At 50.2% G+C, this 27,024-nt stretch overlaps 1 protein-coding gene across 34 annotated transcripts in view; it reads right to left on the bottom strand.

The window, feature by feature from the left end:
• Positions 1-590: 590 nt before the first annotated feature.
• NRXN2 (neurexin 2) overlaps positions 591-27,024 on the bottom strand; it is a 345,498-nt gene continuing 319,064 nt past the window's right edge. For 21 of the 34 annotated variants that reach the window (XM_083716411.1, XM_083716390.1, XM_083716382.1 and 18 more), the window contains one exon: positions 591-9,040. In XM_083716411.1, the coding sequence (XP_083572537.1) occupies positions 8,145-9,040 (896 nt within the window). In that variant the 3' untranslated portion in view covers positions 591-8,144. The remainder of the gene's footprint in view (positions 9,041-27,024) is intronic. The other 13 variants (XM_083716391.1, XM_083716397.1, XM_083716392.1 and 10 more) reach the window with 1 other exon arrangement.

Genomic DNA, 27,024 nt, shown 5'->3' with positions numbered 1-27,024 from the left:
TTGACAGGGTAGATAATGGAGCATTGTGGGAGCCACATGGACACACCAAGCGCCCCATTCCAAGTGTGGAAAGCCCATTGGAATTCTACACATGGCTTTCAACAGGAGAGCAATGACATCTGGATAATGCTATGCATTTAGAAAGACTCATTAGACCCATACATCTCGAGAGAGATGGGTGTGGTGTCCCAAAGATGCTCGTCCGGCTCTTCTGGAGTAAAGAGCTTGCGTGGAAACCCCCTGGCATTTATTCTGCCCCTTCAGTAGTCAAATACAACCAAGTTCTGGAACAGATGGGGACACTGCATGCAAACAACACCTTCAAAACAATGTTTTTCTCCAGTTAAATATTTACCATTGTATAGGGATAGTTACACAGCATGAACAGGAGTCTGTGTGACGTCTATCTGGTGGTGGAACCATTTTGGAAAGTCGGTGCTTGACGCAGAGGTAGGAAATAGGCATACACCCAATTATTTTAATGGTTCGTCTCATGGGAAACTCTGATAAACTTCAATCTGAGGGGAAGTCCAGAGCCCTCTCATGCAACACAGTCCCCAGCCGTACAAAAGAAAGACTAGAACAAAGTATACGAAGTATAGAATCAACTGTATTCCCCTTTGTGCTAAATGTACATGGGTTGGACTTTTTCATTTGTTTGTTCATAATCATCTTTTATCAGTAACACTTTACAATAACATTGAAGAATACAGGAATTTTACAGGGTAAATATGCAGAATCACAGTTTATCCCCCCCAACCCCACCCCAGAAAAACCAAACAAACAGGAAAGGTAATTTTTCCCCCTTTGTCGTTTAAAAAAAGTCATCAATTACAAAATAAATCAAGTCAAATTAAAACTGATTTCCACCCCAAATGGAATGCCATTAAAAAAATGGGAAAAAAATGTCAGGAATTTCATTGTCAAAAGGAACTGATCTCCCCCACCCCACCCCAAATTCTTTTTATTATCACCATTATTAGTATTTTTTATTTATTTAAAAAAGAGGGTTTTGGATCTGAGGGTGTTTTTGCCTATGGAGTTTCTGACCTTCTGCATGTTCCCCTCCCCAGATAAAAATAAAATATTAATAATGTACAAATAAATTTACATTTGGTAATAATGCTCATTACACTCTCGTAGAAGTGGGCAGGTGGGCCCCGCCTGAGAAACAGCTGAGGATTGTGGGGAGGGAAAAAATTAAAAATAAAACAAAAACAAATGGCTGATTCTCCCCCCCCCCCAACACACAGAACCCCCCCCCCCCGCCAATCCCCAGATGGGTTTGGTTGGCTTTGGATTGGGGGTGGGGTCCAGAGATGGCCACCTAGAATAACCACAAAAGGAACACAACTCCCCTCCCAATCAGTCGGAAGCAATTCAAATGGACAAATGGAGGCCAGTGTCTCCCCCACAACCTGAAGGAGCCCAAAGGTGTCTTAGGATCAAGGAGTGGCAAACACCGCTCAAGAACTGTGAGTGGGCACATGTCCGTGTGTGGCTGGGGCGCCCCCAGTTTCTGACTCTGCAGGCAAGCGCTGAACCAAGAGAGCAGCTGGGGAGGGGGCCATTTTGCTTTGCTTTGCTGGCCATACAGAGCAAATAGGTTGCCCTATTATCTGGACCCACTAAAAAGACTGGATGCAGGCTTTTTTTTTTTTTTTTTTTGCTTTACACAGAAATCTTCCTCAGATTCTGGACATACAGGTGGCAGCTTCACCGACTCCGGAAATGAAGACAAGATGTTGCATGCAATGCAACCATACACAGTGGCAGATTTATGGTCCACAGGACCCTTTTGGAGGGCCCTACATTTTGCCTAAATCAATGTGACTGTGCCTGAAAATAGGACAAAGCTACATGCATAAGAACGAGCTTGCAAACAATGAAACAAACATTAAAGAATCAACAAGGCTGGTCATAGGAAGCTGGGTGCGGAGCTTTGTTACTGTAGTGTAGCCTTTAAGGAAACAGTTCTGAGCATGCTCTGAGCAGAAAGAGCTCTGAGCTCTGGGACAGCCAGGCTGGACTATGAAGGGGAAACTACACAAGCAGGTCTCAGAGCCAGTAGCGCCACTGACACACATTTAATATCAATTTGTTTTTCTGCCTAGAGACAGATGGGTGGTACTTCTTTGCCACAGTGCTACTTTTGGACTGAGATTGTCTGAGTGGTGCAGAGAACTGTTTGGCCGGAGAACAAATGATGATATTTGGGTGAAATATTTTTCTGGAAAATGCTTGATATTTCGTGTGGTCAGGCTAAGACCTGGGTGTTCTAATGGACCAGCCAATACTGACATTAATAGGGAGTGGAAACAGCACAACAACCTAAAATACTAGAGTCACTGACATCACATTTCAAAGGTTTCCCCTCAGTTAACAGCATCAACTGATAACTTGGGGAGTCCCCTCAGCCTCGTGGAGCCCTAATTCTGCGCATACCTATAAATCTGCCACTGGTTATACATTTGTCATATTCAAGAGCAGACCCATTGAAATTAATGGACATGACTAACAGAGGTCCATGAATTTAAGCTGGTTGACTCTTGGACCTTAGTTGGATACAGCCCAGAAACTATAAAGAGGGGAGAACTCCAGGTTTTGTCCCAGGAAGCTGTGTTCCCCACCCTCTTCTCACACGAGGAAGAGTTCTGTATAGTTCAAAAATTTCCATCCTGGGTTATTTGACAAAATTAGAAGTTGCTTTGCATGTGGCACACTCTCTGTAGTCATGGAAACATCCAGCCAAGAAGCCCTGACCCACCCCTGGAAGCTTTGCAAAGTCCTCCATTTTTTTTTAAGGGAAGCACCCAGTGCTACTGTCTCCCTCTCCAAGCCTCTCCCACCACTCTCTCTTCCTCACCCTCTCAGCTTCACTGCTGGAAAGGCGCCTCTAGAACCTGCATCTTTTAAGCCAGACACATGCATTGCATTTTTGGCCCCTGGCCCAACAGTTGGGGGTTGTGACTCACCAGCTGAATGTTGAATGGCCATCTGTCCGGGATTCTTTAGCTGCAATTCCTGCATTGCAAGGGTTGGACTAGATGACCCTTGGGAACCCTTCCAACTCTACAATTATACGGCCAATAGCCTCTCCCCAAATTATCCCTCACTTTCCTTAAACACTCTTCATACCGTCTGCAAAGGGGAGACCTCAGGGCTCTTGCCCTAACACACTTGCCTGCCTGAGGACGTCCCCTGCCACCCCACGTTCAGAACCTGACCAGATCTGACTCCCAGCGTTGGCAATGGGGTAGAATCTTCCATGGCACCGGAGGGCATCAAGCTACCTTAGCGGGTGCAGGCCAGGCCTCTTGGTTCACAGGCACCTCCACCCTCTGGCACAGAACAAGGTTTCTGCTGCCCCCTTGATGTAGCCCAGCAGAAAACTCTGTATGGGGAAGCGGGGAAGGTCCGTCCACTACAAGACTGGGTTCAATTTGGCTAATGAGCTACATTCAAGGACAGGATCACTGAACAATTTTTATAGCACCAAGAGACCGCCAGGCACTGGACACTCACCCACTCTCTCACAAACACACCCACACACTCACCAAGGAGGGATCTGCTACCTCAGGAAGTCGTCCCCCCCCCCCAGCAAGGGCAGGAGCTGAGAGGTGAAGGGGTGTTGCTCCAGCCTGTGGAAGCTCACTAGCCCAGGGCCAGCCCAAGTTGCCCCCTCCCCACGTCACCTACAGGGGTCAACTGGACCAGCAGCTGAATTTTCCTTCAACACTGGCAATGGGGCAATGCCCTCTATGACACCAGAGTAGTTTTGCCAAACTAGTTGTGTGAGGTGCACAGAGTTCTGACCTCCGACGGGGTGGGGTGTTGCCCCCTGCCAGCATCAGCTGCCTGAGGCAGTTGCTCCACTCCTGGTGTCCAGAGCCCCTGTGCCCTGACCTGGGTGGCGCTGGGTGCCTGGCATTGCTGACTGTCCCAAAGGGAAAGGCCTTCACTTGGTGCCAGTTGTAAGAGGCTGAGGTATTCTTTCCTGCATTAACTAGCCCAGCCAACACTCATAAAGCAGCAGCTCTTGTGCTGCCTTTCGTTTGCAGGTTAAGGGGCCCGCATTTAATGATGCCTGTAAACTCATTGAAAGCAAGTTACAGTATGTCATAACTAGGCCTCAAATGAATGTGGAAGGGGTGGGGGTTGGAAATCCCCAGAGTTGAATTTGCTTGCAACGTTTTTAATTAACAGCCTCTGTGTTTATTTCCTCAGCTCCAATCACAGGTGACATGGCATTTAGGGTTTTTAAAGCATCACTGGGAAGAGCAAACCTTTTAACCCACTTGCATTAAAATCCATCGGCAAGATGGAAAAGTTTGAAAAGCATCCTATCCAGCTGGACTTGGAAAAGTGAAATTTCAAAATATTTTAAGATGCTAAGATTAATCCGGATCTAAAATGCTGCCAAATTTTTGAGATGAATGCAGGTTCTCCTTTCGAATCTCAGTAGCTCTTTTTATACACGCCAGAGGTTAAAGCACAACTATTCCCAGTTGCTTACAGTACATGCCTACTCAGAATTAAGTTCCATTGAGTTCAATGGACTTACTACCAGTTAAGTGAGTATAGTATTGCAGCTGTAACAAAGCCTGCTGGATACCATACAAGGCAGCTCTCCTTGCCACTCAATGGGTCATGCAGCAGGGAGAGCTGCCTCCAAGGCCCCCCCCACCTCCTGCTGTTGCAGTGGTGCAAAACTGCATTGCAAAATGGCAAAGATCTGCATTGGTAGAAAATCCTCCCTTGCATCCATCCCAGGCCCCAATTAAGTTCTGCAAAGTCATGCCTAACAGTTATTTAAAGGCTGTTAAAGCCTCACCCCCAAATACTTTTCACTGAGCTGGGCTGTCACCTAAGCCCGGATGGTGACAAAACAATTGTACGGAGGGAGGGGGCAAACCAATCCATTTTAGTGCTTCTCACTTCCTCAATATTCCATTATTAAATCCAGTCCTCCACATTTCAATACCAGTTTGCGATTTCCCCCTAAGTCCTCACAAAAACCCACCATTTCAGTGTGGATTTTCCCTACCTTTTCATCTGCAATTTTTCCTAGTAAACATTTTGAGAAGCAATTCCCATATGTGTTTTTGTGTGCTATTTCCACCAATATATTCATTTTTTCCACACATTGCCTGGCTAGAGAACTCAATTGCAAAGTTTGAAGAAGTGAGAATTTCGAAGGAGGGCTGCCGTCTATTGGTTCAGATTGTTTCAGAAAAGTGCAAGTGGAGGAAGGGCTTGCCTTTAAATGCAAACTCTGTAGAATTTCTCCCCTACCCCAAATTTCAGGGGGCCGGCTGTGGCGGCAGGAGTGGCAGGCCAGGAAGAGGGGTGAGGAGCAAGGTGATGGTTCTGCTCTGATCAGGCTGCATTGGGGGCCCTGGGTCCAGTTCTGGGTCCATTTTAAGGAGGGCACTGACCAACTGGAGGCTGGCCAGGATCACAAATTTCCTGGAGATAACTGATCCCTTCCACAGACCCTTCTCCGACTTGCATTATTCCGGATTCAATTTTGGGAGCAGTTTGAGCTTGGAGCTCCTTTATCAGGGACAAAGAGTCTCAGTTGCTATGTAAGGCAGCAGGGAGGCAAATGTCACAGTAAGTCCTGGCTCTTCCTGCAAAGGTAAATCACTGAAGATTCATGCAAAACTTGTTACAAACTTTTAATGTTTTGGGCTGGGGGAGCGACTGCCCTTTTTGGTGTTGAAAGAAAGGCTTGGGAGAAGAGGATGTATTTGAAAGAGGCAATGCTTCCTGCAGCTGGGGCAGCAACAAGGCCACTTGTCTGTTTCCATGCCCTGGGCCGCAGCAGAGAGCCCAGTCTATGAGCTGGGCCACGGACAAGGAGGTGCCGAGTCAACTCAAGTCTAGTTTTGCCCTCCTCTCCCTCTTCCCTGCTAAGTCCCTACAAGGGCAACACTGAGACTTAAGAGGAGGAAGAAGCTGACAGCTAGGACCACCCCACACAGACTGGTTGCTGTAACGAAGAAGGCAGGTGGGGGGGGGCTGCCCCACTCACCCTAATGGACCTTGCCCTGGGAAAGCAGATGGGTGGTGAGGACACTGTTGAGGTGTCCCCTCCACCTCCCTGGAGCTGACCTGGCTTGCCTCTCTGCCCCTTAAACACCCTCAATGGTCACCCCAAACACTCCCTCTCAAAGGGCCACTCGGCACCCAACACACCCAGAGGAAAGACCAAGGGGCTATTCTTGCCGTCTTGGAATAAGCCGTCATCCCTCATCTATACCCTCAAAACTCACCTGGGGAGGAAAGGTCCATCCCCACAACGCCCCTAGGATCTGAACGGTGGAGCTCCCCAGCCCTGACCTTGGGCAAATGTAGGAACTGGCCATTTGCTGCCATCGCAGACCCTTCCATCTGACTCCTGGAGCCAAGAGCCTTTCCCTGACCCTTCCTTCAAACGGCCGCCTTTAAACTCTCCATATATTATGTATACTTTTTATATCTTATATATCTCTATATATATCTTTATATATATATCTTTGTGTATTTATAGATAGACAGATAGATCGAACTCTGCACAGAGTTATCTATGGCTTCCTCTTGACTTGTCTCCCTCCTTTTTTTTGGAAGAACCGGAAGGCAGCCGAAGGGCGGGGAGGGAAGAGACACTGGAGCCCCAGCTGCGCCCACGCACTCTGCACGCGCTCACCACTTGCGCCACACACGGACACGTCCTCGCCCTCCTCCCACTGGCCATTGCGCCCTTTGGAGAAACTGCCAGGATCCGCTTGCGGCTTGGATGCAACGGGATGTCCTTGCTGCTGTTGCTGCTGCATCTGGATCAACACACACTTTTTTTCTCGACACCCGGCCCCGACAAACGACATAAAACTAAAAGTCAGCCCAAGTTTCACATGCTTGTAACACAGTTTAAAGAAAGACCACAATATAGTAGCACCTTGATCCAAGGGAGAGTGAAAAGGGGAGGGGGAGGTATGGAAGGTTGGTTCATTTGGACCCCTGCAAAACAAAACCCCCGGGAGATACTTGATCCACCCCCCCTCCACACGCAAACACACACACACACAATGCAGCTGCACCCCAAAGCTGCGCTCCACTGCATTGATTTATGGGTGTCAAACACCACCTCAATTTTACTCCCTCTTTTTATTACAAGACAGGCTAGGGGTTGGCTGCTGGGGAAGGAGGGAGTCCTCAGCCCAACAGCGCAAGCAAAATCCACGTCACCTGCTTCTTTTCTTATAATTAGTAGTTTTTCTTTTCAAAAATCTTTTTGTTTTATTCCACACATTTCCAAGACTCTGACACGTTAACGAAGAAAGAGAGAGAGAGAAAGAGAGAGAGAGAGAAATGATAGAAAGGACAGACCCCTTTGCTTGAGATAATTCCAAGAGAGAGGAGGAGGTGGAGTAGGGGTTGTTTTTGGCCGCTGTGGGTCCTCTCTGCCCCCCAGTTCAGTTATAGGGTTCTGTAGAGTTGTGAGCTCCAGCTAGGTATCTCTGTTTCAGAGCGTGGTGCTGGGGTGGGGTGAGGAAAGATGGGTGGGCCCCAGTTTTTTGTTTTCCACACCAAAAGCCCCTCAACAAAGAGAGGGGCAAAGACTCTCTTGCAGACAGATCACAAAGCAGCATTCTGGCTCCAACCTCACCTGGGAAGCTTGAAATCCCCCCCCCCTTTTAATTCCCCTCCTTCCCAGCGTCCCTCTCTTCAGGCCAACGCTGCCTCCCTTCACCTCGGCCACTGTGGCTTCCCTTCCCCCTCCGTTTGCCTAAGGGGAAAAAACAGCAACCCTGCAGGGTTGGATGGCCAGGGTGGAAAAGGAGGTGGGGAGGGAGGGAGACCCTGCAACCTTCTTGCTGTGGTTCCTTTGTGTGTTTTGTGTTTTCGTTTTTTTTTTGCGAGGAGGGAAGGGCTTAAAGTAAACGAGGGATGAGCAAACCCAAGAGGAGCGGGTGGAGGTGGCCACTGGAGGGCGCCATCAGTTGGCCTCTCGGATGCGGAAGAAGGGGAAGGATGCGCTCGGGTGGTCTCCTCTCCAGAAAGTTTGGGTGCGTGTAGGTCTGGGTGGCTCCACTGCGTGCGCCGGCTGGGTGTCGGTCTCTCTGGCGCACGCAGGGGCTGGGGGGGCTGGGAGGGGGGGCTCAGACATAATATTCCTTGTCTTTGTTCTTCTTGCTCTTGCTGGGCGTTTTGGCAGCAGCGGCTGGCTTCTCCTTGACCACCGTGCCGTTGCTCTGGGCCGAGTTACTGATGTAGTTCCGGCTTTGGTCCACCTGGTAGGAGCCTTCGTCCCGGTTGCGGTATTTGTACATGGCGTAGAGGAGGATGAGGATGCAGAGGGCCGCGGCCGCCACGATCCCGACCACCATGCCGGTGGTGCTGCTGGACTCCCGGATGACCTCCACGGCACCGGGGGGCCCCCTCTCCCCGGGGCCGGTGGGGTTAGCTGTGGGCAGATTGTGGAAATTGGGGGAAGAGGTTATACCTGGGTACTTAAGCCTGTTTAGCTTGTCGGGCTCAAAGGAGGTGGAGAGTGGGGGGTACTGTTTTGGCTGGGGGTTGAGGGGCTCCCGGTTGTTCATTTTGCCGGCGGGAATGTTACGGACCAGATTGGGAGAGGTTGTGGAGGTCAGGAGGTCGGGGACGGAGGGCGAAGCCGGCAGTCCTGTCCTAAGGTTGGGGCGGTATCCTTGGGCCTTTTTGGAAGCTCCTTCCGGCCGGCCTATTAGGGTCCTATCCGTGACCAGGGGGAAGGTGGTATAAAAATCTTCGTCGTCAGTAGGGGGCAGGCTGGAGTCGAAAACCTCGCCCGAGGCATAGCCGGAGGCCTCGATCCCTTCTTCGCAGTCGCTGTCGTCTTGGTCGGCCAGACAGGGGGGCCTTGGATGGGATGGCGGGGAAAGGGTGTCTTTGGTGGTCTCGACTACGGTTAGGAAGGGGCCAAAGGTGGGAGGCGGGGGGATGAATGGAGACCGGGTGGCAATTGGAGGGGTGTCTAGGGAGTCTTCTGTTATTATGGGCAATACTAATTCACCTCCTAGAACAGAGAGAAAAGGGGGAGAGACAGAAGAGGGGAGAGCGGGTTAGTGACATCGCAGGCACCCTGCCCCCTTGACACAAGACAACTCAAGCCACGAGAGTTATAGCTAGCCAAACCCCTCCGTCTCCATCCCTGGCCACTAAACTGTCCTCTTTCTTTCCTCCTCTCTCTCTCTCCTTTGCAACACATTAGTCTAGAGAAATCATAATCAAAGGAAGAAGGAAAAAAAAAGAATTAAAAAAGTCATTTAATGCGCAAAAAATTAAACAGATAAAACAGCAGAATTAAGAGCAATAAAACCCTCGGCTGTCTGGCTGGCTTCCCATCCTCTCCTGCTAAAACACTAATATTGCCTTTTCTTGCCTCTTCCTCTTTTCCCTTTCTGTTTGTTTTTAAAAATAAGAGAGCAAACCACGGAATTCAGTCAACTTACATCAACAAATAGGCCGTGTGATATTAGCATGAAGAAAAAAAATTACAAAAAAGAAAACTAGGTAAGAATGTTTTTTGGAGAAAAAACAACTTTTTTTCTTTTCTTTTCTTTAAACATCTTTCTCTGCATCTTGCTTTTTTTTTTTAAATGTCTCTTTCTCGCTAGATTCATTTCTGTTCTTTTCTTTCCATGACTGCATCATTTCAAATCTTCCCTTCCCCACCCACATACCCATCCCGAAACAGTCGCCCCTTTGCCCCTTTCTTGGGGTGTCCCAATTGCCCCCCTCCCCACCAGCAGTACTCAGAACCAATGGTCCATTCTGAATTCACCAGGGAGCCTGAAACTCTAGCTCCTCGGCCCTTTCCAAATTGGGAGTGCAGAGAGGGTACCTATTTAGTCATAAATCAAAATGGCTTGTGGTATCAAGCAGAAGGGAGTTTTCTGCCACTGGGATTGGGTAAGAGGGGAGACAAATCTCTGAATAGGCATCCTTCAAAGCCCCAGGAAAACAAGCCCCAGGAATCCTGTCTGCCTGCCCCCCCAATCACTGTTTTTACCCTGCTCCCCTCTCAGAATTGATCCCCAACCCCCCTCTCCCAGGCCTGACTTGAATGAGGGCACCACCTGTCTGGAATGCTTGGAAGACAAAAGCACCTCTGATCATGTGCAAAATATGTAGCTGGGGAGGAGGGAGAAAGGGTGACAAAAAGATGTGTCAAGTTCCACCCTATCTGAACACCCAGGACCCTGATGCATGGGGAGACGGTTTCTCAGGTGAGCTGGGGGAAAGAGAAGAGTCCAGGGTCGGGGAGCATGGTCCCTGCACAACTATCGAGGGCCCTAGGCAGGGAAAGGTTGGCAGCATGGATGGAGGGTGTGCAGAAGGAGCTTCTTCAAAGATGCAAGTAAAAAACACACACAAAAAACCCACACCCCTGAACGGAATTGTGGGAGATACATGTAGTGTCAACTGTGTGTGTGTGTGTGTGTGAGTGAGAAAGAGAGAGAGAGAGAGAGAGAGAGAGGGAGGGGGAGGGGGAGAGAGGAGCAACTCAGGCAGACATGACCAAGTGTATAGCAGGTAGAGATTTGGTCCCCCCACCCCTTTCCATCTGCACACAGGAACACTGCCTTGTACTGGCATTGGGGTGGTTATATGCAATTCTGCTTTCAATACTGCTCATGTCTGAGAAGGTTTTGGAGCAGGCTCACAGCTTCGTTTCCAGGGCCCCTCCAGGATGGGCTGTGTTTGTGTGTGTGTTCTGCAACATCAACACAATAATAGTACATTAGCAGTGGATTCATACAGGACCATCCACATACTGTTCTGCTTTATTAGTTGTTCTGTGATGTTTCCCCAGTGCTTTCGCTTTATTGCTGTCTGGAGGGGGAACCCTGGTGCTAAAGCTGAACAGCAGCAGCAAAACCCAGAGCATTTTGTGGTATGACTAGTTGCAGGATTTCAGCAGGACAGTTCAAGATGTGCATCCATTGGGAACAAAGCAGGATGACCCAAAACGTTCGCATTTTGGGTAGGTACAAAGTGCCGAAACGGTTGTGAGAATATGCTGTGAGATGGTTGTGAGAATATCCCAGCGGATTTTATGTGTTTTTGGGAGAGGGAGCTTGTGACTCTGAATCCCAGGTTTGGTCACAACTAACTTTTAATTCCTCATCTGCAAAATGGGTCTATTAAGGAGTTCCTTCACATGGTTGCAGGAAGAAGACCAAAGTATGGCAGGCCAGAGGTCAACATGAAAGCGTTGAACAGCAGATTGGTTTCAGGAACCCCATTTTTTTTTCCCTGTGGGTATGCTATCATGATTTCTCAATGCACTATTTTTCTCTCACCACCCCACAACCTCAAATTACTCATATGGAATTCCAATTACGTGGCCATCCCTTGCATACTTAGCTGAGATTGAGCCCCACCGAACTCAGTGGGGCTTACATGTGAGTACATGAGATTGCACTAACTTAAGGCAGCTTTTCAATACAAAAATGAAATACCCCGCCCTGCTTTGGTAAGGAGGGACCTGCTTGGGCTTGGAAGGGGAGAGCAGGGAAACTGGCAGGGAAACTTGGAAGCTCTTTTGGCAGGCAAGTGAGCTATTAATTCTATCCTCTTCCTCCTCCTGGCCTACGGTGGTGCCCCCCTGCGCAGGAGAAATGGGAAACTGAGGAGGTGAGCTAGGGATGCCAGTTAGGGGGGGGGCAGTGGCAATCTGTAGGAAGGGGAGGGTTGCCAAGACCCCAGAGAGTGAGAGGGGGCAGAGGCTGAGCGAGGAAGAAAGGCAGGCTAAGCTGGGTGGATGCGTTAATAGCTGCTGGCGATGGAGAAGCATGTCGGGAAGGGCAGGGATGTGCTCCTGGGAGATAAACCTGGCTATCTAAATGCTAATTCCACCAGGAGACAGCAGAGCTGCTCTGGCTGAGGATGGAGGGATGTTCCCAGCCTACCAAAAGGATGCTGTTGCACTACAGGCTGATGAGGCCAACATGGGCTGGGGAGAAAGAGAGAGAAAAAGGGGCTCCACGCAGTTCTGTGCTCACTCACAGGAGGCACCCGAGACCCTAAAGGGCACCTGGTTCAAAGCATGGAGGACTCATCCCATCGTGCTGCCTATTGTAGGATCTATGCTACCAAATCAAGTACTTTTCTGCACCCCTAACAATCCAGGCTGGCAGAGGCCGCAGGTGAAGGGGAGCAGAACTGGAACGAACAAACGAATGGCAGGTATGCAAAATAAAGCAAAGGAAAATATACGGGAGCCTCATTGGGAGGGAGGGGCCAGATGAAAGGCATCTCTGGCCCCACAGCTCCTTCCCTTTGCTCTGCTCCATTGTGAGCCAGAGGCACCTGAGCTGCTCCCTGTCAACAGTATAGCACAATTTCTTGGTGTGATTCTAGATGGAGATCAAATTATACAAGTGTAGAGTTGGAAGGGAGGACCCTGAGGATCATCTAGTCCAACCCCCTGCAATGCAGGAATATGCAGATACAGGGATCAAACTTGCAACCTTGGTGTTATCAGCAACACGCTCTACCAACTGAGCTATCCAAGCTGACACTTTCAACAGAGAAAATGAAGGCCGATGGCTGGCTATGATGGTCCGCAGAGGGCATCTTATGGAGGATCTGTTCTGGGTTGAGAGTGGTGAGGTGGGCTGTGCCCAGTATGGCACATGGCTTCGTTGCTGATGCCACCCCTCACACAGGACCTTCTGCCTGGGAAGGCTGGCCTGGGGCCAACAAAGCTGTCTTTTCAGCCCTTTCAGTTGCTTCTTCTTTTAATAGCACTTCTAATCTTGAAATAAAATTGGTTTTATGCGCTTTTAATGTCTCATTATGAACTGTGCATTTTGTACCCAACTGGGGCAAGCTGTCCTGTAAAATCTTTTATTTGAAGGGTGGGCATAGACACTGTAGTGTAGCCTTGTCTCTGAGTAGGAGCGGTCCTGTTTAGTGTGCCTGCCTGCCTGCCCATTCCATTCCCTTCTCTTCTCCCCCTTTTTAAATTTCCAACCAAGTGCCATAAATTCTGTGGCTACTAAGCAAGCTCAGTCCTTTCTCAGTTGCTCATTGGGTCTTTCCCAGTTTTTATTTATTTTATTTGCACTTCGGCAAATCTCAGGCCTCCCCCGAGAATGCTGATACGCCTCTCTTTTTTCCGGGTGGCCCCAGTTTGGCTCCAATCCTATTGGCACTCACCCACCTAAGTTTGTTACTGGAAGAAGGGATAAATATGCAGAGATGAAGGGATGCCAGGCTGTACATACACCTATTTCTGAGCTCATACCACCTTTTTCTGGTTACTGGCCTTCCAGAAGGCTAAAGAAACATCTCTAATTCCACTGACACAGGAGTGTTGGGTACAAAGTAGACATTATGTTAATTGTGCGTCTACTATTAATGTGCACATTAAAAATAACAATAGCCACCATGGTGAAGGAGGATGGGAGGTGGTGGTCTAACCTGCCCTTTTAAAATAAGCCCACAAAAGTTACTAGCCTGCATTCCCCCTAGTAGGCCAGATTTCCATGCTGGCCATAAGAGGAGAGAAAGCCCCATTACAGAAATAGAGATGACTAGATTATTCTATGCACTCGCCTGCGTGGAATTCCGAGTCACCTCTGGCAACCAAGTGAGTTGTTAACTACAGAGCTGACCAACAATCCCAGAGCACAGGGAAGAGGGTTGAAGCCTTTCCACATGGGCACATGCTATGCGACAGCCACAAAGGCCTCTTGCAGAGATGCCTCCTCCTTGGGCATAGTTGGGAGAGTCAGGCCATGCACTGTTGCTTTTTGGGGATGCTTGGGTGGAAGGATACCTGCAAGGGGCAGAGAAGAAGTTGTTTGACTTCATGCCCTGCTCTTGAGCTTCCAAAAATGGGCTGCTGCACAGATGAGCTCTTGCAAGCTTCCAGACCTCCATGGTTGGGCACAGAGACAAGATGGTTGGTTTCAAGAGGCCTTTATTCTAACCTAGAACACTTTGCGGGCTCTGTAGTGATTTTCTGGAAAGCTCAGCAGCCCAAGCTCAGGGAGAGGAGTAAATGGGCAATTTTCAACACGTAGGGGGAAGGGTGCTGTGCCCCTCACAAAATGGGGACTTCCCATTTTGTGAGGGGCTTTTGGTCTGATCCAGCTGCAGACAGAAGCTTCTGATCTTATCTAGTGGGGAACTGAGCTAAGCTCAGTCTTGCCCACCCTGACTGTCAGGACCTCACCAGGGCTTCAGACATGACCCTTTCCCACCTGGTAGAAGCCAGGGATTGAACCTGGGGCTGTTTGCATTTAAAGTAGACATTCAGCCCCTAAGCTGTGATCATTCCACCCAAAACAAAGTAGAAATTCAGTCTGTGGTTTTGAATAAAGGGCTGATTCAAACAGGAATGTAGGAGTTAAGCCCTGAGGTGGTCAGAACTGATTGGGACAGGAAGGCGACCTTTGGGTTCCCTCTCAGCATCCAACAGCTATGATTTTAAAAAGTGTTGGAGGCGTGGGTGGCAGCGATAGTGGTGGCATCCTGCTGATGGAGGTGCTCCCGACGCAGGGAGGCCCACCTGGCACTGGTATCAATGCCCCTTTTGACCTTGCTGTTTCAAAATATATGCGGAAGAGAGGAAGCTGCCTGTGATTACTTCCTCCCAGGAAGCAGTTCTCTAGGGCTTCAGGCAGGAGCCTGCACAAGTCCTACCTGAAGATGCTGCCAGGACTGAAGCTGGGACTTCTGCATGCCAAGCAGGGGCTCTTCTCCTGAGCTGTAGCCCTTCCCCAAGTCATCTCGTTTTATTGTGTTTTGAAATGTTACAAGCCATCCAAGCAGTTTTATGGAACAGGATACAGAGACAGAGCCTTGTTGACTGAGGCACATAAAATTTGGAGCATTCTCCCAAGGGACTTCTGCCTGCTCCCATTGTGGTTTAGGTTTAGAAAGGCAGCGAGGACCGTGGCGAGTTTTTGTGGAGCCTTAAACCTTCATCTGTTTGTAGGTTTTTGTTGACTTTTAGATAGCCAAGTTGCCAAGTAGTTCTCTCTGATATTGCTGGTATCATTTGGCTGCGGTAGCTGCTGCTTATGAATAATATTTTATCTTGCTTGAAAGCTGCATTAGATATTTTAAAGAAAGATGGGGCATAAATCTCAATAAACCAACAAGCATTTACAGAGCAGCAGAGAGAATCCCTCTTTTTGCTACCAAATGATTAAAATGGGTCACCAGGGACAAGAGGACTCATGGGCCCAACTGCGCATTTCAGGAAGGCTTTTCTGCCCTGGCACTTGGAGCTCTGAGAGGGCTGCCTGCTTAGCATAAGAACAGAAGAAGAGCCCTGCAGTGGCAGCATGATCAGGATCAGGCCAAAGGGCCCTGTCTAGTCCAGAATCCTGTTCTCACAATGGCCACCCAGTTGCTTGCAGGAAGTCTGCAAGCAGGACCTGAGTGCGGCATGTGGTCTTCTCTCTGAGATGGCACCCCCATAGTCAACTGTGGCAGTATTGGGACTTGGCCACCAAAAGTGCTAAAAAGCTGTGGTGTGTGTTTGTGGGTATGGGCGGGGGGGCTGCTGGATTTCACACATAGAGTACTCAACTAGGCAGTCCTAAAGCAGTGGCCGTGTCACTTCAGAAGGCTGCAGGGCTTCACCCAGGCCCCGAGTGGCATTGGCACGAGGGGATGGCCTAGCTGGGAAAAAGAAATGTGCCTCTCTGTGGAAAAGTGGGACATGTGAAATAGCACCAGCCTCCCCAATCCCGCAGAAGAGGAGGAAGTGGGAGTGGTCTCTGTCCTCCCTTTCCCCTCCGTTCTACCACTGCATCCTCCTCCTCCATTAATTAAAACCCCATCCAAATATGCTTTTTAATGAGTGGATTCTATCTTGCTTTGCCGGCTCCTTGAGTGGGACCCCCCCCCCTCTCCCCAAGCCTTTAGAAACAGTTGGCACCCGCTCACAAAGGAGCCTGTCTCTGCTTTTGATCATCCAGAAGGGAGGGGTGGAGGCATCAACAAGGCTCCCATCAAAGAGGAGCCGTTTTTGGGGGGTGGGGAGACAGGAGGCTGCAGCGGCTGCTCAGCAATTCCCCAGGGAGGGATGGGGGGGGAGAGGAGTCTGTGGGTAGGTGGGTGGAGGGGGGGGGGAGCAGCCTCAAAATGATTATGCTCCTTTGGCTCAGGGGAGAGGAAACTGCAGCAGGATGGGTGCCTTCCTGTTGGCAGAAGCCATGCTTGTACCAGAGATGGGTTGGCCTGGCCCCTTCTGTGGCTCAGACATGCCTGGGAGTTCCACCGTTCCCCACCCACGCTACTCCTGTAAGCTCAGCAAAGGCACTCTGTATGTGTGCAGAGGCACTCTTGACTTCAACATGGCTTTTGGGGCTTAGAGGCTTGAGGTTAAGGGCCATGGCCTGGGTGACTCCCCAGAGGTGAGTGGAGGTCACCCTGCCCAGGTAAGGAGAGCAGGTGCGGGACAAGTGAGGCAACCTTTTTCACTTGAGTCTTTTTTCCTGACTGATTAATTACCTACCCTTTAACCAGACAGAATTTCTTTGTGTCTTGCTAAAATCTCGATATACCTGCTAAGGGTGCTGAACAAAGTGTAAAATAATTTATAGTTCAGTAAAGGAAGGCGACTGCCGCTGCTTGTTGTTCAAAACGAAAGCAAATCCGCCTTGAAAATGGTCTTCATATCTCATTGCAGTGATACATGACATGGACAAAATGGCCTCAGGAAATTAAAACTGTCCAGGACTCCAATCTCATGTCTGCCTCCATGGGCCCAAATCTGTCCCTCCACCATCCCCAACTGACAAGATGGCTTAGAGGCTGTCATGTGCAGGATACTGGCATGAAGTTCACCACCCACAGATGGTCTGGGGGTGGACAGGCAGCAACCCCAGGAGATAAGCAAGTCCCAGGGCAGCCCCATTCTGCACCCAGGAGTGCAAGCTCCTTGAGGGCTGCCCTTCATGGGGGCCTAAGCCCAGAGGGAGAACATGAAGGCAGGTGGTGGGGGTCATGAGGATGCAGGGCTGGGTTGAACTGGGGCCTGCTGCTCTCCCAGGGCTACTGTAGAGGTCTGTGGAAGAGGTTCAACTTTGCACGGGAAGGTCCCAGGCTCAATCTCTGACTTCTCCAGGCACTGCTGAAAAAGACTCTGGATTCAATGGTATCCCTGTTGTTGTTGTTTAGTCGTTTAGTCGTGTCCGACTCTTCGTGACCCCATGGACCAGAGCACACCAGGCACTCCTGTCTTCCACTGCCTCCCGCAGTTTGGTCAGACTCATGTTTGTAGCTTCGAGAACACTGTCCAACCATCTCTTCCTCTGTCGTCCCCTTCTCCTTGTGCCCTCAATCTTTCCCAGCATCAGGGTCTTTTCCAGGGAGTCTTCTCTTCTCATGAGGTGGCCAAGGTATTGGAGTCTCAGCTTCACAATCTGTCTTTCCAGTGAGCACTCAGGGCTAATTTCCTTAAGAATGGATGCGTTTGATCTTCTTGCAGTCCATGGGCCTCTCAAGAGTCTCCTCCATGGTATCCCTAGGAAGTTTCTTTCCCAGGAGTCATAAAAAACTTAACCCTAACCATAACCCTGCCCTCTACAGGAGGCAGTGAGTGGCCTATGTCTTGCTAGTTTTTATGTTTCCCTAAACTGTGCAAATGTGACTTATCTGAGGAAGTTAATTTCTGGTATAGAGAGCTGAGTTGTTTGCCAAATGGACTGCTTCCAATGAAACTGTCAGTTTAGGGGGGGGGGGGGAATGCCCTACTAATCAATGGCCCTGCTGAGTTATTTTGAATTAAGCTTTTGCTGGTTAATCAACTGACTTTAAGATATGTGACCTAATTATAATGGGTGGTGAACTGATTCCTGGGTAGGCAGGAACATCTGTCCATTCATCTTCAGAATATTTTGGGTCTGGTGTGTGGGGGGGAAACCACCCACAGAACTGGCAGGCTTAGGGGTGTGTTTTATTCTCAGCAGCATTCATGCCATATCCCTGTTGCTGAGGCTACTCTGAAGCCAACTGTCCTCTCCTCAAGGCTCCAGTGCCATCTTGGGTGGAGGAGTTCCCACTGGGAAGACGGAAGAGCCCTAGTGCCCAGCATCCCTTAAGCAAGGGCAGGTCTGTATTCTGCATCACGAGATGCCCTTGGAGCGAGTGACTCTGGCTACCTCCCTTTTGTGCTACAAAGCCTGTTCCCCACTCCACTTCCCTTTTAGGTGGGCCAGTCTGTGCTGGGCACATCCTCTGTCTGGCACATCAATGGTCAGAAGCAGGGAGAAATCTGGACAAAACTGGCCGAGGCAAGCATGGCTAGATCAGCACTGAGCTCAAGACTACCAGAGAACCAAAGGGAGCAGCCACGACAGAAGTAAAGCGATTAATTTTGAGTGGGTCTTTGGCTGTGGAAGGTTATCAAGTAGTCGCATGTGGGAAGGGGCTACATCCCATTGCATGTGACCCATGGGCTGCCCACATGAACTCTAGAGCTGGTGAGCAAGTTGGGTCAACAGGGGTGCTACACTGGGGCTAGGGGTAGCTAGATAAGGGGCCCATAAGTGGGGACAGGGTTGCCCTGTGGGTTAGACCCCAACAGCAAGTGTGGCAGGTGTTGCTTGCAGGTGCTCATGCTCATTTGAGCAAAAGGCGCATGCCATCACTGGTGAAACAAGGCAGCAAAAAAGCTCTGAGTGACACAGGCAGCTGCCCTCCCCCCCGAGCCACTGTCTGTTCCTCAAAGCTAACCAGGACAGCACTGGCTGTGTGTGTGTGTGTGTGTGTGTGTGTGTGTTTGAAGAAAGATACCACAATGCTGCTCTACACAGGAACCAGCCCCACACAGAGCTTTTAAGATTGCAAAATGGACCAGGGAAGGAACTGAGGGGTCAAGAAGACTTGGAGCCCATAACCTCTGAAGCGAAGGCAGAGTTCAGTTCCTAGCGGGAGAGTTCAGGAGCATAAAAATCTCAGCTTTCATTTTTAATTGTGGGGGAACGACATTGCAAATGCCCAACCCTTATGTCTTCAGAGCTATTCTAGAAATCAATGTGGGCAAATGCAGGGGGGAATCACAGGGACCAAAGAACAGCTTCAGTGCTCCCCCCCTCCCAATTTATTTCCCCTCTTCCTGAAAGCCACAACAATTCCCTCCTCTCCTCTCCCTTTCGTCCTCCATCTAATCACCAGAATGCTTAAATTATTTGAAAACCTTGAAAGGGAGCTAAATTGATGAAATGGTGCAGAAGTCCTTTTTGTTCCTCACAGCCACAGAGCAGCTTGGCCATTTCAACATCCTCCGGTGATGAATTCTGCAGGTTGTCTGGGGAGGAAAATCTCTCTTTTGCTTGGGCCACTCCAGTGACCCTCTCAACAACAGGACAAGGCTCTGTTGCTCAGTGGCATAAGGTAACTCCTTCTGCCCCAATTTAAATCAGCCCTATGTTCAGAACGGGAAATGAGGACTGGAAACTTGTTTTGGTTTTACAGGAAGGGCCAGAGTTCAGTGGGAGGGCAGCTGCTTGCCTAGCTCAATGTCTGGCATTTCCAGGTAGGGCAGAGAGAATTCCCTGTCTGAAACCCTGATGAGCTACTGCTGATCAGTGACTCTGTATAAGGCAGCTTCTTATGCCCTTATTTAAAGGCTTCCAGGATCCACATCTGGCATTTCCAGGTACGGCTGAGAAAGAGCTGTATGAGGCCTTGGAAAGAGACTGTCAGCTGGCTTGGCAATGCTGAGATGGATGGATTTCAGTGTCAGTCAGCCTCCTCCCAGCCTGAGGTCCTTCAGATGAGCATGTGGTCTTCAGCATACAAGGCATGCGGTTCTCCTTAATTGCTCAGGGCTGTTTCGACAGACTAATTCCAGGTTTGAATGCTTGGAAATAATCTCTCTCTCTCTCTCTGGTTTCATAAGCCTCTCTTGCAGGCAGGCATAGCCCAAAGTTCTCCAGGCAGGCTCAAGGAAAAAGGCCCTGCAGAGGCGGAGGCGGCTGAGCTGCTGCAGAGGCCGGCGTGGAGCAGCAGCGCTGAGCTGTGGATGTGATGCAGGCAGGCAGGCTGCAGGCAGAGGGGGCTCTCGCAACAGAGAGCGAGACAGACCAACGCACACACACTGCACACAGCCCAGATGAGCCCCTGGTGGGATGGGCAGGCAACGCTGTGCCCAGAGAGGGCTATTGATGGCTACTAGCCAGGATGGCTCTGCTCTGCTGCCATAGTTGGAGGCAGCAATGCTTCTGAATACTAGTTGCTGTAAGCCACAGGAGAGAAGACTCTTATGCTCAAGCCCTGCCTCTGATTTGCTCTGTGAGAACAGGATGCTGGACTAGATGGCCAACTGGCCTGGTCCAGCAGGCTCTTGAAGTTCTTATGTTATATGAGAGATATTATCAGGGGTTTTGGCCTCTGTGCCCAGCCTGGATCACAGTCCTGGGCTTCTTCACCTGCTGTGTCCCCACCCTCTCCTTTTTTTGGTATTTGTGTGGGAGGGTTTACAAAGAAGGCTTGGCAAGCAAATGAAAGGAAGCCCCACTGGGATGGCCAAGGGACTCCCCCTCTGCAGGAAGGCCAGCACCACCAGCTCCCTCCCTCCAGAGTCATTCCAGGAGAGGGAGAAATGGGCAGCAGGTCCTTTCATCAGTTCAGCCAATAAATCACCAACTTCTGGGTCCTTGGATGCTGCCTCTTCCAGAACACTGTAAATAAGAACTAGTGCCTGAGTTTGCTTTCTCCTCTCCTGCTCCTCTTCCATCCCCATTCCTTTTCCTTTTGTGCTGTGTCTTCTTAGTCTGAGGGCATGGACTGCCTTACAGTTGTGACTATCCTGGGAGCCTTTCCTTTTCTGGTTGAAGAGGAGGACAGAAATGCTTCAAATAAACCAAAGAAAGCATCCCCTTGCCTTGTAGATGGCGTGAGGGGAGCCCCAGATATGCCCTGGGGCCAGAGAAGGCTCTCCTCCTCCTCACTGCTTCTGCAAGTGGCCTCTGCAGGTGGCCTTTGGTAGGTCTCCCCGCTTAAAGAAAGTTTACAGCTCATGATGGGTGTTTGGAAGGTCTGCTCCATTTGGGGTAGGAAGTGGTATGGAAAGCAATGTCCCCCTCCAATATATTGTGAGGGGCTGGGATGCCTGGGATCCTTGCAAGCTGAGAGGCATCCTGGTAAGGTCAAGGAAGGGGAGACAGATGCCTGCCAGGGCAGAGGAATTGCCCCTTTGAGGGCAGCCCCTGTGGGTGAAATGAGAATTGGCATGAATTGTGTCAATGCAATTGATGTGCATCTTTTTTTTTAAATGTAAATAACAGTTGCCAACAAGGGGGGCAGTAAGAGACGGATGATAGTTTAACCCTTTGCTTCCTGCCATGGTCCTGATGGAAACTGACCCTCCGAAGCTTCTCTTTGCCTCTTCCATTGGGGTCACCAAATAGCACCCTCAGTGGGGTGGTTTTTGTCAGGACCACGGCTAGTTACCCAATTAACACCACTTCTATAGTTTAGTCCTGCATAGTGTTGCAAAACGTTGGGATGTGTGTCAATTATGATCAGGAATGCTTCTGTCCCTCTAGTTTCATTCAGTGGATAAGAGACATTCTTCACATGCTTAAAGGCAGTTTTCCTTAATGTCAAGTTATGAAGGTTCCATAGAAGAGCAACAATGCAATCTGTTGCACAGGATCCAGCCATTCTGCAACCTGGTGGCCCCCAGCTCCCATGCTCCTTGGCCAGAGTGATGCCAGCTGGAGTTGTAGTCCAAAAGGTCTAGAGGGCATCAGGCTGCAGAAGGCCAATCTATTCTAACTGGCAGACACTCTCTGGGGTTTCAGGGAGAGAATAACTTTTCCCATTGGTGCCAAGGATTGGAACTGTGAGAGGCAAAGCTCGTACTCCATTAGGCAAATCCATGGAGGAAGATGCTAGCCACAATGGCTATGCTCTGCCTCTATGGTTGGAGGAGGTAATGCTCCTGAAAACCAGTTTAGAAGCCTCAGGAGGAGAGTGCATTATTGTGCTTGAATCCTGCTTGTGGGTTTCCCACTGCAGCATCTGGTTGGTCACTGCAAGAACAGGATGCGGGACTAGATAGGCCATTGGTCTGATCCTGCAGGCTCTTCTTATGTTCTCCACCACTGAGCTCTCCTATTCCTCTGAAAAGCCAAGTGTGCTCCCAGCCCTCCTGCTTCTGTGCTAAGGGATGATTTAAACACAGATAAGCGTCGGGAAGGGCCTTACACAGAAGCAAGCTCAGCATCACCTATGCTAACTGGCAGTGGCTCCCTGGTGTTCCAGAAGCCCAGACATGCCACTGGGGAGCAAACTTGTGTCCTTCTGCATGCAGACCAGGTCCTCTGCCCCAGGCGCGAGCCAGCAACAGACACCAAGGAAGAGATATTCAGGCTTGGGATGCGTTGAAATGCTTCTAGATGTTTCTGTCTTGGCTGTTTAAAGAGGCAGATCCGGATAGCAGCCCCCCCCCCCCCAAAAAAAACATTTCAGCACTAAACTGGAAATATTGGAGACCAGAGCTGCAGAACTAAAAGAGGAGCTGAGTCATGTGCACACGCTGCATTCATTTCTCTGGGCTGCACAAACTGGCTCTTTTGAGGCGCTTGGATCTGCAGGGGGTCCAGCATGTTTGCTGTGTGGCTGGCACAGCCTGTGGAATGCAAGTCCGCACCGCGACGTGTCACCAGCAGCCACAGCAACCACCATGGTGGTACTGCAAGAAGCGGAGGTAAAGGGGCTGGTTTGGTGCTGACTTCCCTGCCTCTCTCCCCTACCAGTTTCTCCATGACATGCCAGCCATCGCCCACAAAATGTAGGCCTCAGCACAAAGCCCCTGCGCCTATCAGGCAACACACTCTCTTTCTCTCGCCTTGCCATCGCCACCTTCTTCCTCCCTTCCGCAAGCTGCCTCCTGTCTCATCCATGACAGGGCAGCCCCTGCTTAGCTGGTGGGAATGGCAGCTTCTGATTTGAGGCGTTTTTTCCTCCTCTCACTAATCCCAGAAGCCACCATGTGCTAAGATCTGAGGAGATCACAGCCAGAGCTGATATTGCTGCAGGCACAAAACAGATAGCAAGGAGAGAAGCGGAAGGGAGGGAGGCTGTGTCAGGCATCTTCTGAAGAAAAGGACCTTCTCAGCTGCTGTGATCTTTGGGGCATGGAGGTGCAAGGAAGAGCACTTTGGCCTTCTGAGGAGGGAAACTGGGCAGTGGAACCTGCCTTTGAAGTGAGCCAGGCCCGGCACTGTCTGAGGCACCCCCAGCCCACAAGTGCCTCCACTTCACAAAGCAAGCTGGAACAGGCCCAGTGGTGTGTGTGTGCGTGTGTCCCTGCCTGTGAGTAATTCCTTGGGGGACTGGCTCTCGGCTGTGTCTCCCACTGCTTGGGGAATGCCTGAAGGTGCTGGTCAGGAACCAGGGGGACGAGAAGGCTCATTTCCAAGCACAGAGCTGGGGGTGGGTATGCCCAACCCAGCGATTGAGAAGCACCTGGAAGAGATTGCCTCCAACCTCAGGTAGAACAGAAAGAGAGAGTGGAGGAGGAAGTGGGGTTTCATTCCAGGCTCCTCTGCTGATGCTGCTAGATGGGTGCACCCATTTCCCATTCTGCTCAGATTTGAGAGTAACCCCCCTCCCATATATGACTATAGAGTGAAAAGGCTCGCGCTTTGTGTTGCTGATGGGACCAGATGGCAGAGCGGATCCCCTGGTGGAATGCCAAGAGCTTCTCCCTTGGAATCTGGTGAAAGTCCCCTGGCACAGGGCTGGGTGGGTCCAGGTGGGCCTGTCAGTTAGTAGGTCATCTCCCCATATTCCTACGTGGCGTGTCCTGCACTGCTCATTCCCCTTCCTTATAAACATCAGAAGTGCATTAAGAGCTGTTTGACAGTGGAACAGACTCCCGTGGAAGGTGGTGGACTCTCCTGCACTGGAGGTTTTTAAGCAGAGGCTGGATGGCCATCTGTCACAGATGCTTTAGTTGAGATTCCTGCATTGCAGGGGGTTGGATAACGTGACCATCGGGATCCCTTCTAGCTCTGCAGTTCTATGGTCCTAGGACTGCTGGATCCTTCCTCCTCCATGAAGACAAGGAGAAATTCAGTGACCAGGCATAGAGGATATAGAGGATGCCTCGCCTTGCATGCCTCCCCTGCCAAGAACAGCCCTGCTGGATCAGGCCCAAGGGGGACAAATAGTCTAGCATCCTGATCTCACAGTGGCCCACCAGATGCTCATTAGGGGAAGCTCACAAGCAGGACCTGAGCGCAAACACAGCAACTTTCCTCTCCTGCAGTTTCCAGCAACTGGTATTCAGAGGTACTTAATGCTTCTGAGTGTGAAGGTAGAAGAGTCATCCTGGCCAGTAGCCCCCAAACTATCTGCAGCCTATAATAATATCAACAATAATTTTATTATTTATATCCTGCCCAACTGGCTGGGTTTTCCCAGCCACTCTGGGTGGCTATGGAGCCTCCCCCGACATGTGGGTCAGTAATGCTTTACAGAAAACGGGGTTATGTCCCTCCTAGTTGGTCTCATTGAACGGCTGTTCTCAGCCCTACCTAGAGATGCTGGGGATTTTGTTGGGACCTTCTGCACGCTAAGCAGCTGCTCTGCCACTGAGTCACGGCTCCTCCCTGATTCACACCCATGGTATTGTAATATTTACCAGACGTGGGCTGTGTGAAGAAGGCAAACTGAAGACGCCCTGGGCTCATGGAGAAAGATGATCCCGGGGGGGGGGAGCACTTTCTCTTGTAAAGCCGTGACCCCCATGGTTGGGCTTTCCACTGTGCTGCCTTAACTCCTGACTATCCTGCTCCCTCTCAATACCACCATTGCCTAATTCAAACCCAGCCTTGTTGTTTGGGAATGAGGAGAAGTTCGTCCTTTTGCCAGGAAACAAACTAGTCTAGAAGCCTCACACCCTCTGCCTTGGACCTCTGGGCATCTGGCCTGCCTCTGCCCTGTTCCCAGGTGTCTGGGGCTCCTTCACAATCTTATCCTCACTACAACCAGGCCAGGCTGAGAAAAGGTGACCAATCCAAGACCACCCAGAGAGCTTCATAGCTGAGTGGGGATTTAAACTTGGGGCCCTCCCAGCCTAACCCTGGCAGCCTCATCTGTCTGGGTGCAGGTGCAGAAGATGTGTGGCAGGACGTTTGTGTTTCTCTGCTGGCCTTTGCAAGGCCAGGGGGCGGGGGGAGGTTGAGGCCCATGTCAGAACCACTTCACTTGAAGAGAGAGAGAGAGCCTGTCATGGGGAGAGGCCGGCATTTGTCCAGGGTGATCTGAGCTGACAGCTGGGGCTAGCAGGACCCTCAACGCTGAGGAAACAGGGAGCAAGATCCGCCCAAGTAAATCACAGACGTCCACAGAGATCTAGACAGCAGCTGAAGGACTTGGAGAGCAGAGGCCACAACTGCATCTTCAAGTCACTAAGACTATGTGGACAAGCATATTAAGAACTGCAACATGCCTTCCACACGGTGGTAGGAAGGTGGCTCAAGGGTTGGATCTGAAAGGGGAGAGGATATCACCTGGGGGCTTGTCCCCTGGTCTGCTGCCAGACAGCTAATGGCCACATCAGGGAAGGGCTGCAGTGCAGGTGGCTGCCAGGTTCAGCCTTGCTGGCATCTCCAAAAGGAGCTGGGAAAGTCTCTTGCTGGAGGCTCAAAAGCCACAGAAAAAACTGGTTCAGATTTACAGGTGGTGGGATTTAGAGGAAGTCAGCTTCCAGAAACACCTTTCTGTAGACTTTTCTTGGGGGGGGGGTGGAGGGTTGGGGTCATGTTGATCAAAGCTGTGGGTTCTCAGGCTGGTGAATGGGTCCACACCACAGCAGCCGCCAAGTGACTTTCTCTTCCCCTTCAGTTAACACCTGATTTTGTGAAGGCTCCCCACTGACCTTGACCTGCTTCTTCTCCTCTGCCACCAAGCATGTTCACCTCCCAAACCCCAAAGTGGACCCCATCTGGGAGCAGCAGCTCTGAGAGGGGACCCTGAACCGAAGGGGCCTCTTTCCTCCCTCATTCTCTCTCCCTGCCTCCCCATTGTGGGCAATGGGCTTGGGGCAGTATCACATGAATAGACAGCCCTTTTGTAACAAGCTCTAGGAGTCTGTTTTCTGGGGCATTGCAGAAAGATCGCTCAAACTTCAGAAGCTTTTAGGGTTTGCGTTTGATGTTGTTCTTATCACTGCTGAGGGTTGCTCTGTTCCTCCCATCCTACCCTGCAGGAGTGGGGAGATTATCTCTTTCCCTTTTACACTGAGAGGTGTGATTTAGCTGCAACCAGAAAAAATATGCAAACTTGGCTGACCTGCAGAACTCCCTGTTATTTTGCAAATATGACTGGGGTTATAGTTATGTATTTATTTATGTCACAAAATTTATACACCACTTGATGGTAAAAAATATCTCAAAGCGGTTTACAAAAAGTCTTCCTCCTTGGCATATTTTGTTCTGGTTTCTCAGTAGTCATGGGGAGCTGCATAAGACAGCCCCCTCTCACACATTTCCAAGCCTATCTTCACAGCCACAAGGCTAGGAACTTGCTTTGCAAAACAGCAGCTGACAGCAAAGATTCTCACAAAGCTAAGGAAGGCACCAAGAACCATCCTTCTTTGATTCACCAGAATCGTCGCATACCCATGACCCTGCTGCTCAGTTCCATCAAGCTCTACGAGCAAGAAAACACCTCTCCCAATGGCTTGATGCTGTAGACAAAGCAGATGCCACAAGGTGAGCTTAAAGGTGCAGATATCCAGAAGCCCCAGCCCCAGTGGGGGCATGCTGGAAGAAAGGCCCATTCAGCCACCCCCAACCTGGGGCCCTCCAGCTTTCCACCAGCCAACTCCAACCAACTCTGCTAGGCTTGGGGTGGTTGACGTTTTGGTACAAAACTTCCAGAAAGCCCCAGGTTATGGAAGGATGGGCCAGTTCAAATTGCATTAAGTTCTATGGATGTTAACATTAACATTGTGATGTAAAACCACTTTGGGAGTCTGCAAATCCAAAAGCAGTTTTGGAATGCTTACAA

The sequence above is a fragment of the Podarcis gaigeae genome (assembly GCF_964106915.1).
Source record: "Podarcis gaigeae genome assembly, chromosome: 16".
NCBI classification, from domain to species: domain Eukaryota; kingdom Metazoa; phylum Chordata; class Lepidosauria; order Squamata; family Lacertidae; genus Podarcis; species Podarcis gaigeae.
The sequence above is the reverse complement of the archived record's forward strand: the minus strand, read 5'-3'. Positions and strand labels throughout refer to the sequence as shown.